Source organism: Oryzias melastigma, linkage group LG18 (genome assembly GCF_002922805.2).
Source record: "Oryzias melastigma strain HK-1 linkage group LG18, ASM292280v2, whole genome shotgun sequence".
Taxonomy (NCBI): Eukaryota; Metazoa; Chordata; class Actinopteri; order Beloniformes; family Adrianichthyidae; genus Oryzias; species Oryzias melastigma.
The window spans coordinates 10,184,053-10,197,121 of NC_050529.1; the positions used below are offsets into that span (position 1 = coordinate 10,184,053).

The 13,069-nt window shown below is 38.8% G+C and overlaps 1 protein-coding gene across 44 annotated transcripts in view; it reads left to right on the forward strand.

The window, feature by feature from the left end:
* The window catches only part of LOC112155773 (protein tyrosine phosphatase receptor type D), a 454,394-nt gene that overhangs the window by 365,835 nt on the left and 75,490 nt on the right, over positions 1–13,069 (forward strand). For 23 of the 44 annotated variants that reach the window (XM_024287656.2, XM_024287657.2, XM_024287659.2 and 20 more), the window contains 2 exons: positions 559–707; positions 3,709–3,850. In XM_024287656.2, coding sequence (XP_024143424.1) covers positions 559–707; positions 3,709–3,850 — 291 coding nt within the window. The remainder of the gene's footprint in view (positions 1–558; positions 708–3,708; positions 3,851–13,069) is intronic. The other 21 variants (XM_024287662.2, XM_024287664.2, XM_024287677.2 and 18 more) reach the window with 1 other exon arrangement.

Here is a 13,069-nt window from a genome sequence, read left to right on the forward strand (position 1 = left end):
TTTATTTAAATTGACTTTGTGATCTTTAAAATTGTTTTGTGTTGATGGATTTGTTGATGTGATTTGCACTTCAGGCCACAGTACAAAATTACATAACAAACAATGCGAACACATTGGAAATGTGGACTTCCGTTACCAAGGAAATAAAAAAACCTACTTTTGCCAATTGCTCTGAAAATGACATAGACCTGTTTGTCCCACCTAGACGACCAAAAAATAATATGGTTGCTATGGAGATAAAACCAACAAAAGCACAGGGGAAGGCCAATGGCTACTTGACTAGTTAAACAGAGTCAAAAGGGGGTGGCAATTTTTTTTTACAATATAATTAGTCACTAATACATCAATCAAAAGTTCATAGTAACTTAGTAGACATTTTAAGGATTGAGATAAAATGATTTGTTCTAGACAGTTTAATCTCCTTTTTTGATCTCTTGGGACAATCCTCTTAAAGGCCACATGCTGAAATCCTAAACTTTCTTGTGTGTGTTTGAGTTAGTGTGTGGTCTTTTACATGATGTTTTTTTTTTTCTTTTCTCTTTTTCTGTCCTAATCCAGCACCACCAAAGTTTCTAAGAACCCCCAATGACCAAACAGGCGTGCAGGGAGGAGTGGCATCCTTCATCTGCCAAGCCACGGGAGACCCGCGGCCGAAGATTGTGTGGAACAAGAAGGGGAAGAAAGTCAGCAACCAGAGATTTGAGGTATTAGGTCTATTGTTCTGATGTAAAATGCTCGACAAAATGAAAATGCTTCAGCACTGCTTTTGGCTCCATTCACAGATAATCCATTGCTTCAAGACCCGCTTGCTTGCTTTTGTGCCCTGACTTGCCACCACGCATTAGCAGGCTCTAATAATCATGCCGGCCAGGCTTATAAAGCATGCACAAATTTTAATGAGCAAGTACACAAAAGATGCTGGGACAAATTTGTAATTAAATAAATGGCATGAAGAAAGCACTTGGACAGAATAAAAAAAAAAAACAAGTTTGCGGTGTGACCCAGATACCTACATTAGCATCACACCACGTTTTCCAGTTTCATGCAAAGTGAAGGGACGAGCAGTGCTTTCACTTCCAAGTATCCTTTTGCTTTGTGGCAACTTTATCTAAATGCATGTCCTTGCCTCCTTATTTTGGCTGAAGCTTTGATTTCTGTTCAGCTTTAATCTCTACTGGGGCTCAAAACCCATGAGTAATAACCCATCATAGCAGGGCACTGATAAGATTTCTATTAATTTCTGTGCCAGTCCTCAGTACTATCATGGTGTCACTTTGCTCCATATTTGCTAACTTTTGCAAAGCGGCACCCCCTAGCAGGACTCAAAACCCTTCTTCCACCTCTTGTTTGCTTCTCGTGCCCGCAGAAATCGAATCTTATCAGAGTTCATCGCGCTCGCATCGCATGTAGAGTTGAATGCTAACACATTGGCTCCCATTCATCCATTCCTTCACGAGGCTTGCTGGCTGCCACAATTCCATGGCCATTCAATCACGCGCCGGTGCCTCATCTTCTAACAAAAACCCCATTTCCCTTCAGGAGCCTTAAACTTCCTCTTTAATTTGTCCTTTTCGGCTGTTTCTACCATCGCTCGCTGTCACCTTGAATGCCAGCGCTGCCGTGGCTTGGTCAATGAAATGCTTAAAGTGTATTGTTAACAAGTGTTCGGATATACTGTGATTTTTGAAATGTCTGTTGGCCTCTGAGGTTGTGTTTGTGTGTGTGTGTGAGAGAGAGAAAGAAAGAAAGAGTCCTCAGGCCTTATGTTTTTGTTGAAATTTACCTCTATGCTTAAAAGAGATTGAGTTATGACACAGATCTTTCTAACGTCAGTGAGTATACGACACGTAGCATGCACCAATAGCTGAATAAGCTACAACCAAACACCTGTTTGTGCAGCATTTTAAATGTCGTCCGTCCAAAAAACCCAATCAGTTCTGTCTCCTTTGCCACTACTTCACCTCATGGTACAAGTGTCCTCAAACGACTATCGAGCCACCTTTAACTGTCCGTGCTTGTTTCTGTCCCATCGACACAATCCAGTGTGGATACATTTTTCTCTAGGGAATCGAACGTTAACTTTAAGAGTGGGACAGAATTGGACTTAAATTTTATTTTGAGATTTGATTTTTGAGTAACAAGAAAAACAAAGCACATTCCCCATTCTTAAAGTTTGACAGTCACATTATTTTATTTTATTTTATTTTTTTACCCAATTCACAGAGAAAATATCAAGCTAATTTGTTTTAAAATTAAGGCTTAAATTACTCTATTTTTTAGCTTTTATCAATCAAATCTACTTTATGCCTTAGTCACAGCTGCCTTTGAGGGTGGAAACTGTTTATTTACAAGTATGAATGGTCAGTACGGGTCAGTGCGTGCACCTTACTAATGACTAGAGACTGACTTGATGCTATGTTCCTGAACACTTGTTTGGCGTACGGTTTTCATAATGGACTGTCCGTACACGATACTGGTGCACATATTCACAGTTGGAAGAGGCTTCTTGGTGAGAAAGTCAAAGCGGAGCAAATCTCACAAATCTTGATCCAGACAGTCTCTTTAAGGCTCAGGACCCCTTCGTGTCACTTTTTTGCGAACCGGTACTGGTCCAAGGGCCGCTTGGTATAGGTTAACAGATGCTAATCAGGGGTCCCCAACCCTCAGGATGCAGCCCGACACTGGAGCTGGTCCGGTACCACATCCAGTATCGCGTCCATGAAAGGACCGGTCATGGTACTTTAGCCTGGTACCATGTCCAGTAAGTACGTCTGGTACCTTGTTCAGAGGGTTGGGGACCTGCGATTTAATGGGAACAGCCAGCACCTCAAAAAATGACGAGTTGGGGACACCCAAAATGTCAAAAAGGGATGCAGAAGGGTCCTCAACCGAACGAGTTTGGAGTGAGAATGTGTAGTTAAAGCTCTATTCCGATATAGTGTATATCTTAGTTAGATACTTGTATATTATGTATACTATGTCAGATAAGTCAGACTTGGGAAAAAAAACGCAAAGATTAATTTCTCCTTCGTGATAAATTTTCAAATGGTTGGCACTTCCGTAAATAAAAAGAAATGCCATCTATATGTCACTACCAATTCCAAATCCCCAATTGGTCCAAGTTTCAATCCACGTTAAATAGACCCGAAAACGGTCTTATGTAGCAACGTGTGAACGTTCACTCTTTCATCTTCTTATCCGCTTGTCTATTTCGGGGTCATGGGGGTGCCGGAGCCTAACCCGGCTACTGATGGGTGAAGGCAAGGTTAATCCTGGACAGGTCGCCAGCCTGTCGCTCAATCACCCAATCACACCTATGGACAATTTAGAGTAACCATGCTAGGAAGCATGTTTTTGGACGGTAGGAGGAAGCCGGAGAAAACCCACGCATGCAAACTCCACACAGAAAGGTGGAACTCCATGGGTTCGGACTACCCAAAAAACTTTATCACCCATTCAGGTGCATGTGACTAAGGCATCATACCCCCACACTACCTAATAGAGTATTGAAGTTACTCACATGTACAGTAAAAACCCACAAAAACCAGCTGTAAGGTAGGAAATAGATTATGTGTCACGTATCAGTCATCATCAGTGTTGTCTGAACAGTCTTTCTATACTTTGTGTTGGTTTGTCTCTGCAGAGGGTCCCTCATCCGTGTTGAACAAAAAAATCTCCTTTAACATATCCTGTTTCTCGCACCTGCAGGTGATAGAGTTCGACGACGGCTCTGGTTCGGTGTTAAGAATTCAGCCATTGCGCACGCCTCGAGACGAAGCCATATATGAATGCGTCGCCTCCAACAGTGTTGGAGAGACAAGCGCTACCACCAGACTCACAGTTTTACGTGGTAGGTCCTTTTCAACTCAACAAAAAAAAACAAAATAGTCATTAACATGCTGTTCTGCTCCAGCAAACCCAGGTAAGGCTGCATATGTCTTCTTTTTCCACACACTGTATTCCTGCTTGATGAAATTTAATCCATTTCCCATTTAGCCAAGTAAGTTTCCTTTTCTAAGTGACTTAAGTCATTTGCATACAGATTTTTGACACAATAATTAAGATGCCAGTTAAATTATGCAAATAACCATCCTCTCCTAGCTCGGGGGTTTTAATGAAAAAGCTCAGCAATAATTTTCAAATCAGTCATTTTTCATCTCTGCACTTCAGCTTTGATATTCGACCATGTAGAAAATAAGGCGGTGCGATTAACAAGCATACTGTTTCAGCAGTGCTCCTCCACTGGCAGGTCGACTCTGTCCTGTAATTATTGCTGCATAAATGCATCTTTTTATAATGTTTTAGACCTATATGATTAAAAAAAAAATCCAGGGAGAAGATCCAACAAGTTTGATGTCTGCCTGTCTAATAATAATAAAGTGTGATCTTGATTACACGAAACATTCCTTTGAAAGGGAAATTTGTGGTGGCTTTGAGCACAAAAGACTCTGTAATATCTCCCTAAATGTTTGGCGGCAAATCAAGAAAATGGCTTCAGAATAATAATAAAAAAAAGGCTTTGGGCTGCTTGAATGAGGTGTGCTCCATTATGTTCCACAATTACAAAACATGGCAAATGAGTTCCTATTGAGAGAGGTGCTTCCTTCCTTCCTTCCTATAGAAAAAAAAAAAAAAAAAAGCTAGCTGTGCGAGTCTCTGAAGCCCCCTTCCTCGAACCTCCCCTCCTGCCTCGCTTCTTATCTCACCAGTGAGCCAACAAAAGGCCCTTTGCACTGTCTCCAGAGGCCGATTGAAAGAGAAAGGTGGCACGTTCACATGCAGCTCTCTTCTGTTTACTAGGGTCTACACACTGTGTGTAACCGTGTGTGTGTCCTCTTACTCACATTAAATACAGTGCACAATTCTTCTTCCCTTCCGCCGTGTCTCTGTCTTTCCCCTCCACTCACACCGGCAGATAGCTGAGGGACAGATAGAAGCTGCTTTTCCCATCTCCACCGGCTGGCATTAGCATGTTTATTACTGTTTCTGTTTTGCTCTTCGTCCCTGCCTATTCTACCGTCATTGTGCAGAGAATGAGCAAGAGCCGATGAGTTACCCAAAAAAAATAAAAGGGGGAAAACAGGAGATGCTGCACTGTTTGGGTTTCTCATCCCACCGTCTCACAAAACGATGAAGCAAAAAGTTCTTGAAATAACCAGCTAAAAATGGCTGAGTAATTGTAATCTTGCAAATTATTCTTGCATCCATTAGTTTTTTGATTAAATGAAGTCCAAAATATTCCAATGCATTTTAAAATTATATATATATATATATATATATATATATATATATATATATATATATATATATATATATATATATATATATATTTGACATACCAATCCTTCTGATTCTGTTGGCTTCATAATGCGTTCTTCGGCTCCCATCTGATTCTGATTCATTTGATTTGATCCAATGCTTTTGTAAAACATTAAACACATTTGACAAAACGATCAAGGTGTTTTGTTTTTAAAATTAACCTTTTTTATCATTTAACACTTAAACAGAGCACTTATGTGAAGTCAAAGTAGAACAGTTCACTAGTAAAAATTGGTGATAATTAGTCATGTGAGAACGTTTAGAACCAGTTTTCATCTGATGTGATTCATTTCTAAATTAGAAATTCTTCAAAATTAACTATGACGTTTTCTCAAAATTCTTGTTTTAGCACTTATGATGATAAGCATTCATGACTAGCTTATATCAATATAAACATTTATTAATTTCAGTTGTTTTTGAGATATTATTGATTTTTTTTATCTCCTTTTCCCTGAGCTTGCACTTCGTAGACGGGCCTTGGCAGCTGTCTATGTTTCAGCACCATGGAGAGAGCCATTCGTTCTCAGTAAAAAGAAACAAAAATGCGATCTTTTTCTTCAGAAATGTATTTGTAGCCGTTTTTTTTGAGTGAAGACAAAACACAAAGAGACACTTGCTGTTAGTTTGCAGCATTTATTAAAAGACTTTGAGCTTAAAATGCTGCTAACTTTACCTTTTTGTGCACGTTTTTCTCACACTAGTGCCGTATTCTGCTGAATTTTACAACAAAAGACTCATGATTTGTTCATGTTAGTATTTATTTGGAAAATTAGGCTTTAAATCTGTAGCACTAATCAAAATAATATTATAAATTTCCGATCCCAGATTGGGATACAACAACTCGATTTCAATCAAGTTTGATACGACATAATTAGGCGTGATCACATGATAATAAAAAACAGACCCGGTAACGAGGTCGACCTCAGTTAGTAATGAGGAAGGTAACAGAAAAGGTTGACCACATTTGAGATTTTTTTTAAAGCAGGCGACAGTTTAATCAAAATGTTTGATTTGCAACAAAGTTTAATTTAAAATTTTACTTTTTTTTTGTCTATTCTGCAACTTTGGCTCATAGAAACTACTTCTGTTCAACTTTTGCCAAAAAAAGAGATATTTCTTAAACTAAAAGTTTGATGCAACAGTCAATAAATAGTTAAGTAAACAAATAAAGAAGAGTGCTATCACACCAGGCCTCAATACATATAAAGTGACTGTTCATTTAGTTCATTTAGGCTCCAATGGTCTGTGCAAACGACGGCAAAGCATCTGTTGTGGGAAGCTCGCCATAGGGGGTGAAGCCTAATTTCATGAAGGAAAAGCACGTTGTTGTAATTGCCATGTTATGAAAAGAGAGAACTTGAGGTGACAAATTCTGAGTACCAGGGGATATTAGTATTCGGATCGGCCTACAACTTGATGGGAACTGCCATTAGTAATGAACTTCCAGGCTCACGGAGGCAATTTGCATGAAAGATGAACCCTGAAATGTAATGATGTTCCCAGTCAAATCTGCCAGGCTCTGATGTGACGTATGGATCGTCTATTTGACTTTTTTTTCTTTTTTTTTGCATACTGTAACAATGAGATGAATGAGGTTATAGGATTTGTGCCGTTGTGGTGGAGTCATCTTGACTTGCTTAGAAATTCAGACTGACCAGGAAAGATTGCAAGAAGAATATAAAGCACAATCCTGGTGTTGCAGATGGAATAAAGTAACCTTTTTTTAGGCCACAAACCGGTTGGACAACAATTTCAGGGATCAGTCTTTGCAGCAGTGAAGTGGTCGCCTGATTTTTTATCTATTTATTTTTTACTGGTAAGGTTAAGATTTCCCCTTAAAGGACATATACCATGCAAAATGTAATTGTTTTAGCTGTTAAGTGTATAAACAACCCCAAAGTGGTATTTGATCCATTCATCTATTCCTCTAAAAACCTCCACTCTGAGCACCAGCCCCTCCCAACTCATAAAAATGGGCGGGATCTCACGATATGATGTCACAAAGTGAGAACGAACCCTATTAGGAAGAGTCTGCGCTGCCAGCACCACCTTAAAGGTTAATACAAATACCCAATTTTTCTGAAAAGCTAGCGGTGTTCAACCACTAGCTTCCCTGCTCAGCTAGCGGTGCTTATCCCCTACATTTGCTGCTCAGCTAGCTCTGATCAGTCTCTAGCTTCGCCATAGCTACAATCAGTGTAGCGTTGGCTGGGGCTACTGAAGGCAGATACACAATATTTACATCCATCTTTGCTAAAGTTCGGATGTTGTTAGTTTCGTGGGCAAAACGCAGTGTGCCAAAAGTAATATATGAACCTATTTATGGGTATAGTTTACTTGAGAAAAGCATGGAATAGGTCCTTTAACCAATAACTGTCTAAGATGAGGCTAAAAAATTCACATGCCAACTCACAGCCTACTCCGACTTTTTAGGTACGATGCAAATACAAGACAAAAAACAGACACTAAAACTGATATGTTTTAAATATTGTAATAAACTAGGCAACTTTATTAGCAGCATCTTCATAACATTAGACAGCCGGTTGCTGAATATTATGCATTATTGTTGTGGGATCACAATTAATCCATATTTGGAAAAAAGTCTTTTATTTTGAAGCCGAGGGCTCGTACTCTGTTTCCTCTCTGACTCTTTTCTTTTCTTTTTTTTTTGGTTAAATTTGCTAGCTTCAATTTAGCTGTTGGTGCGGTTGCCTTAAGAAAGGACAGATCTCTGACACATGACCGAGAGACTTGACATACGCCAAGAATGACTTCTTACAGCAGTTTAATTAAGTAAATCTAAAAATCAGATTATAAATAAAACGAAAGTAATGTAGATGTTTTATTTTTCACTACCAGCTGTCCAATGGACCACTACTGGCCTCTGGAATAGGGCCTCATTTGACTAGTTTTTGCCATTTTTTTATTGATTCAACTCTTAAAAATACAGTGTTTGCATGAACTTGGCCTCCTGCTGCGTCTGTAACAATAGTAGGCAATGTTAGCACAGCTGGTAATCTATTAACCGAGCAAAGGAACATAAAAATGTAGCAGAGAGAAGCGGTGGGGTCTCGACTCCCTGCTAAAAGTAGCTCCGGCGGAATGATGGGTGTATTTGAGTGCTGCAGTTCATGATTCAGGCATGATTAAGGATTTATATTGCATCTTCATACTCCCATTATTCTGTCAACAGCCATTTCCTGCGCGCCGCACACAAGCCGGCAAACTTATGCAGCTGTGCTCAACTTGACAGTGGGAGCGGAAAATGGGAAGCCGGCGTCCTGTGACGGAAAAACAGAATGCATCATTTCCATTTGTATGGAACGGCGCGGCAGCGCGGTCAGAGCCGTGCGGCTTAAACGAATCCTTCCCCTTTCAGCAAAAGCGCTGCGGCACCATCAGTATTTATTTAGAAACAATGCATGCACGCCGTTCTTTGTCACTATTGTATGGGGAGAAAATGCTCCCACACTTAATGAAAGACAAAAAAAATTAGCATTTTAAGACTTTTTTTTTTTGCTATTTCTGTGAATTTTCCCCCTTTAATGACAAATGCAGAGTTCAAGATGTAAAAAAAGAAAAACAGTCCGGCATGCTGGAATTGCTTATGAAGACAAATGCTTTGTCAGCCTTCTTGAACTGTTGGAGGAGAATGTAGCACGGGGAAAGAAGCAAGTGACCATTGTTAAATTACTGTGTTCCTGATCAGTGGTTTGCAAAAAAGGGAAGGAGGTACCACACAATTCTTTGGTTTACTGGCAGGAGCTCTGTAAATGGCGAGACCCGTGCTGCCGTTTGGAACACTCAATTTTGTCAGGAGAATGCATTTCCTTCCTGAAGGAACATCGCTGATAAAATAAACTGACTCACTCTCAGAAAAAAGGTCTTCCATACAGATTTGATACATTTAATTCAGCTTTGTGCAACCACAGGACTGAAAATATTATTGATTTTATAATGCCCTGCTGTATCTATATTACTAAAATATATTTTATTATATTATATATTATTATATTTTTATTCTAAAACTATATTTTACAACTGGACGGTATTTTAGTTATTTTTTGTATTGAATTCTATTTTTTTTTTATCATTTCTTGAAGACCCACTTCACTGAAAAGAGTATTTTTGGGGTTTTTAGCATGTTCTTGTGGTATTTTTCTGGTAATAGATGACGCAGATCAAGCTGTAAGTTGTATTTCTAAATATTTCTTAATTCAAATTGCTGTGAATCACTTAGAAAAAGACATTTCTTGACTAAGAAAGCCGCAAACTCCCTGTAATAAAGAAGTGGGGCGGGGTTGCTCTTCGCCAAAGATCTCGCCCGCAACTTAAAGGCGAATTTTTAATGAACTTCTGCCGCTCTGCAGAAACTATGTCCCTAGAAAACAACACAGGTTTTAAGATTTTGGTTAAAAATGACATAATCTTAGTTAAAAGACCAGGTTTTGCATTTCTTAAGTTTTTAAAAGAGATAATGATATATTACAGGTGTGTTTTTGATTGGGAATTGGAATATTCTCCCTTCAAAAACCCAAGTTCTTATCTAGTGGATATATTTCTATGCCTTTAACATCAATTTTTCAAATCACAAATGTAAACATTTGAACGTTAAAGGCAAATATTATACTATTTTTGTCAGGAAAAGCTGATAAATCAAACCCAGATCATAGAAACTAGTGGTTGATCAAAAACAGGAGAGAAATTATAGTTTAAACCTTCAACTTTTACATAATTGGTCCAGTGACCGATTCTATGGAAGGCTCAGATAGTGAGAAATGTTCCGTCATCCACACCGAGAAAAACAAATTAGGACTTAAGTCTCAACAAGGTGGTTGAGTGCTGACAATATTAGCAGCTTTGATCTTAGCTGTGCTCAAAAGTCATTTTCTACTAGATTAACTAGATATTACAGGGTCATCCTTAATGCATCTAATGATCTTGAGAAGCTTCTCAAGCCACGTAATGGCGCTCGCTAATTAGATCCAAACAACTTTGGAGGAAAGTGAGGCGAAAATGACGACTGTGGCGAGTTGATGAGACGCTTTGTGCTTTTTGTTATCATTTTATTGTAACTCTTTAACAGTTTAGCGAATTAATTTAGCAGATTTTGAAAAAAGCGGTCTTGTTTGATATACAGTTTTACTTAATTGACGTAAACCAGGTGTTTCTTTTGCGGAAAAAGCGGCGAAAACGCCGCTTTTTTCACAAAAGAAACACCTGATTTACGTCACAAAAGGGTTCCAGTGATAAAAGGTTAAAGGAAGTCCCTCAAACACCTCACATGGTCACTTTTTGGCAGTTTATGCTCTTGCTTAACCATCATTTTTCCATAAGGACTCTTTGGAAGTCAAAAGGTCCTCTTTGACAGATGCTCCTTATTCCGTTCTCCTAAAGCAGGCTTTTAGCTCCATCAATAATTGAAAGGGCTTGTGCTACGCTTTCTATTTCCCAGAAAGAAGTCAACTTGTATGAAGTCAGTGTCCTTTGACTTTTTTTTTATATACCGCACATCTAGCGTATGCGAATCTGATGAAACAGAAGAGCTCCAGTGGATGGAAGCAAATATCTGGCAGTTCCAACAATCACCAAAGATAAGATCAGAGCACTTTTTTGACAGTTAAGGAGACGAGATTTAAGCATTACGACCCAAATTGAAACTGTTTTTCCCTTCATTGAAAGCAGACCCGCCTGTTGGACCAAACGGAACCACCTGCTTGTGAATGTAAAGCGCGTGGAGGTTAATGAACCAGCTCAGCGTCTCACCGTTTCGCCTTCTGTCTTTTTTTTCCCCCCGACCACCTCAATGCCGACTCCCAACTTCTTGAAAGATGTCCCTCTGGCGGCACAAACAAAAACGAGCATCCTTTAAACACGAAAAGGCATCTATATGCAGGAAAGTTGGGGAGAAAAACTTATATCCTCCCTTCCAAATGCTCCTTATGTCTGCATGGTTAATGCACTAAAGAGCATCAAATAACGTCTGATGGACTGTTTTGGAAAAAAGTGAAAGCAAAAGAAAGGTGATTCATTTCAGCGCTGCCTTCAACAAATAGCAGAGAGCGTTGCCAGATAATGCTCGCCCACTCTGTTGAGGATTACTTTATAACAAAATTGCTGATGGTGAAAAGAAAAGATGACAAGATACTTCTTTTTTTCCTTTTCCTTACACAACTTTATAAATTTGGCTCTTTTTGGGAGGTAAATAGAACCATCGCTCAAGGTATGAAGCAGAAAATATAACTATGAGGGGAAAATGAAGAGGACATTTTTAAAGAAAATCGAGTTTATAACATTTTCTTTGGAGGATTTTTCTAAAAATGGAGGACATATATGAAGAAAATTTCATTAAAAATTTGATTTTTAAGTATTTTTTAGGTGTCATATTTCAAATAATCCACATTCAAATTACAAAAACATGTAGTTTGAGTACATTTTAGGGGTGTGTATCTTTCCCTTTCACACAATTTGATACGCATTTCAATACATGGTCCACGAATCGATTCATAAAGGATTCAAATAGCTTTTAAGGGATACAAAACAGTCTGATTCTTTTACAATTAAACACTAAAATCTAGATATTTCTTGTTCATTTGGCACTTAAAATGATAAATAATTATTTGACAGAGAAATGTATTCAGGTATTGACTTGTAAGAAGCAAACTCATGATTGGACTTCTTTTTTTTGCATTGCATGTACATAAAAAGACAAAGACGGTAGAAACTGCAGTTTGCCAATATCGATTATATACATCTTGATTGATTTTATACCTTTTAACCAACATAATCTTATTCATATCTGTGGTTTTCAAACAATCTATTAATTTCGATACGTATCTACTATTTATTTATTTAATCATTTTTTTTATTATTATTATTTCTATACTTCTTTTACATTCCTAGTAAATTTACTTATTTTTCTGTAGCAGACCAAAAAATGCAGTTTGAAACATATTATTTGTGATGTAAAAAATGCGCTGGGCGTACCAGAAGCTTCCGACTGAAACAGAGAGCTCTCAGCAACAAGGAGAAGACGAGGCGCCAACAGTTAAAAAAAAAAATAAAATAAATAAATAAAAATGACAAAATCCTAATTAAAAGACTCTTTTAAAAATATCTCTATAGGTGATTGGAGTGGAATTGTACAAATAGATGGTGCATAATCTGAATGGCAGCAGAGCAAAACAATAAGCTGAAACTTTGTAGATTTTCCACTGAGGTCCTAAAATATCTCCTTTTTTTTAACATTTCCCCAAGGTGATGTTTACTCATAACGGTACATCTAAGTCCAGCTAAGCTAGTCTGAAAAAGCAAAGGAAGGGGGGGTATCTGAGCGTAAATGCTGCTTTGTGCCTGGCTTCCTGCCTGCCTTGGTGTCTGCCCAGCCAGGCCTGTAGAGAAGGGCCCCCTCTCCGCCCTTCCTGCTTCATCTCTCCTTTTCATCTCCCTCTTTACCCATCCATTTTAGCACCACCCCTGAGGGGCATCTGACACTAACGCTCCCTCCCTGCGTTCATTCTCTTCCTCCCACTCTCTTCACTTAGGTTGTAAATGGAGGAATATCACAGCTAATCCGTCATGTTTATGAATGACGTGCAGCCTGCAGAGAGTTGGGGCGCCTCGCCGGGAGTGGCGTACATCTCTGTTGCGTGTCGGCTGATCCAATCTGCCCCGGTGACGAGGGCAATAAAAAAGGTCTAAGCTTCAGGAGCAGTGACCTAAGTCACTTTCAGGGTCCTTAAAATGCAGA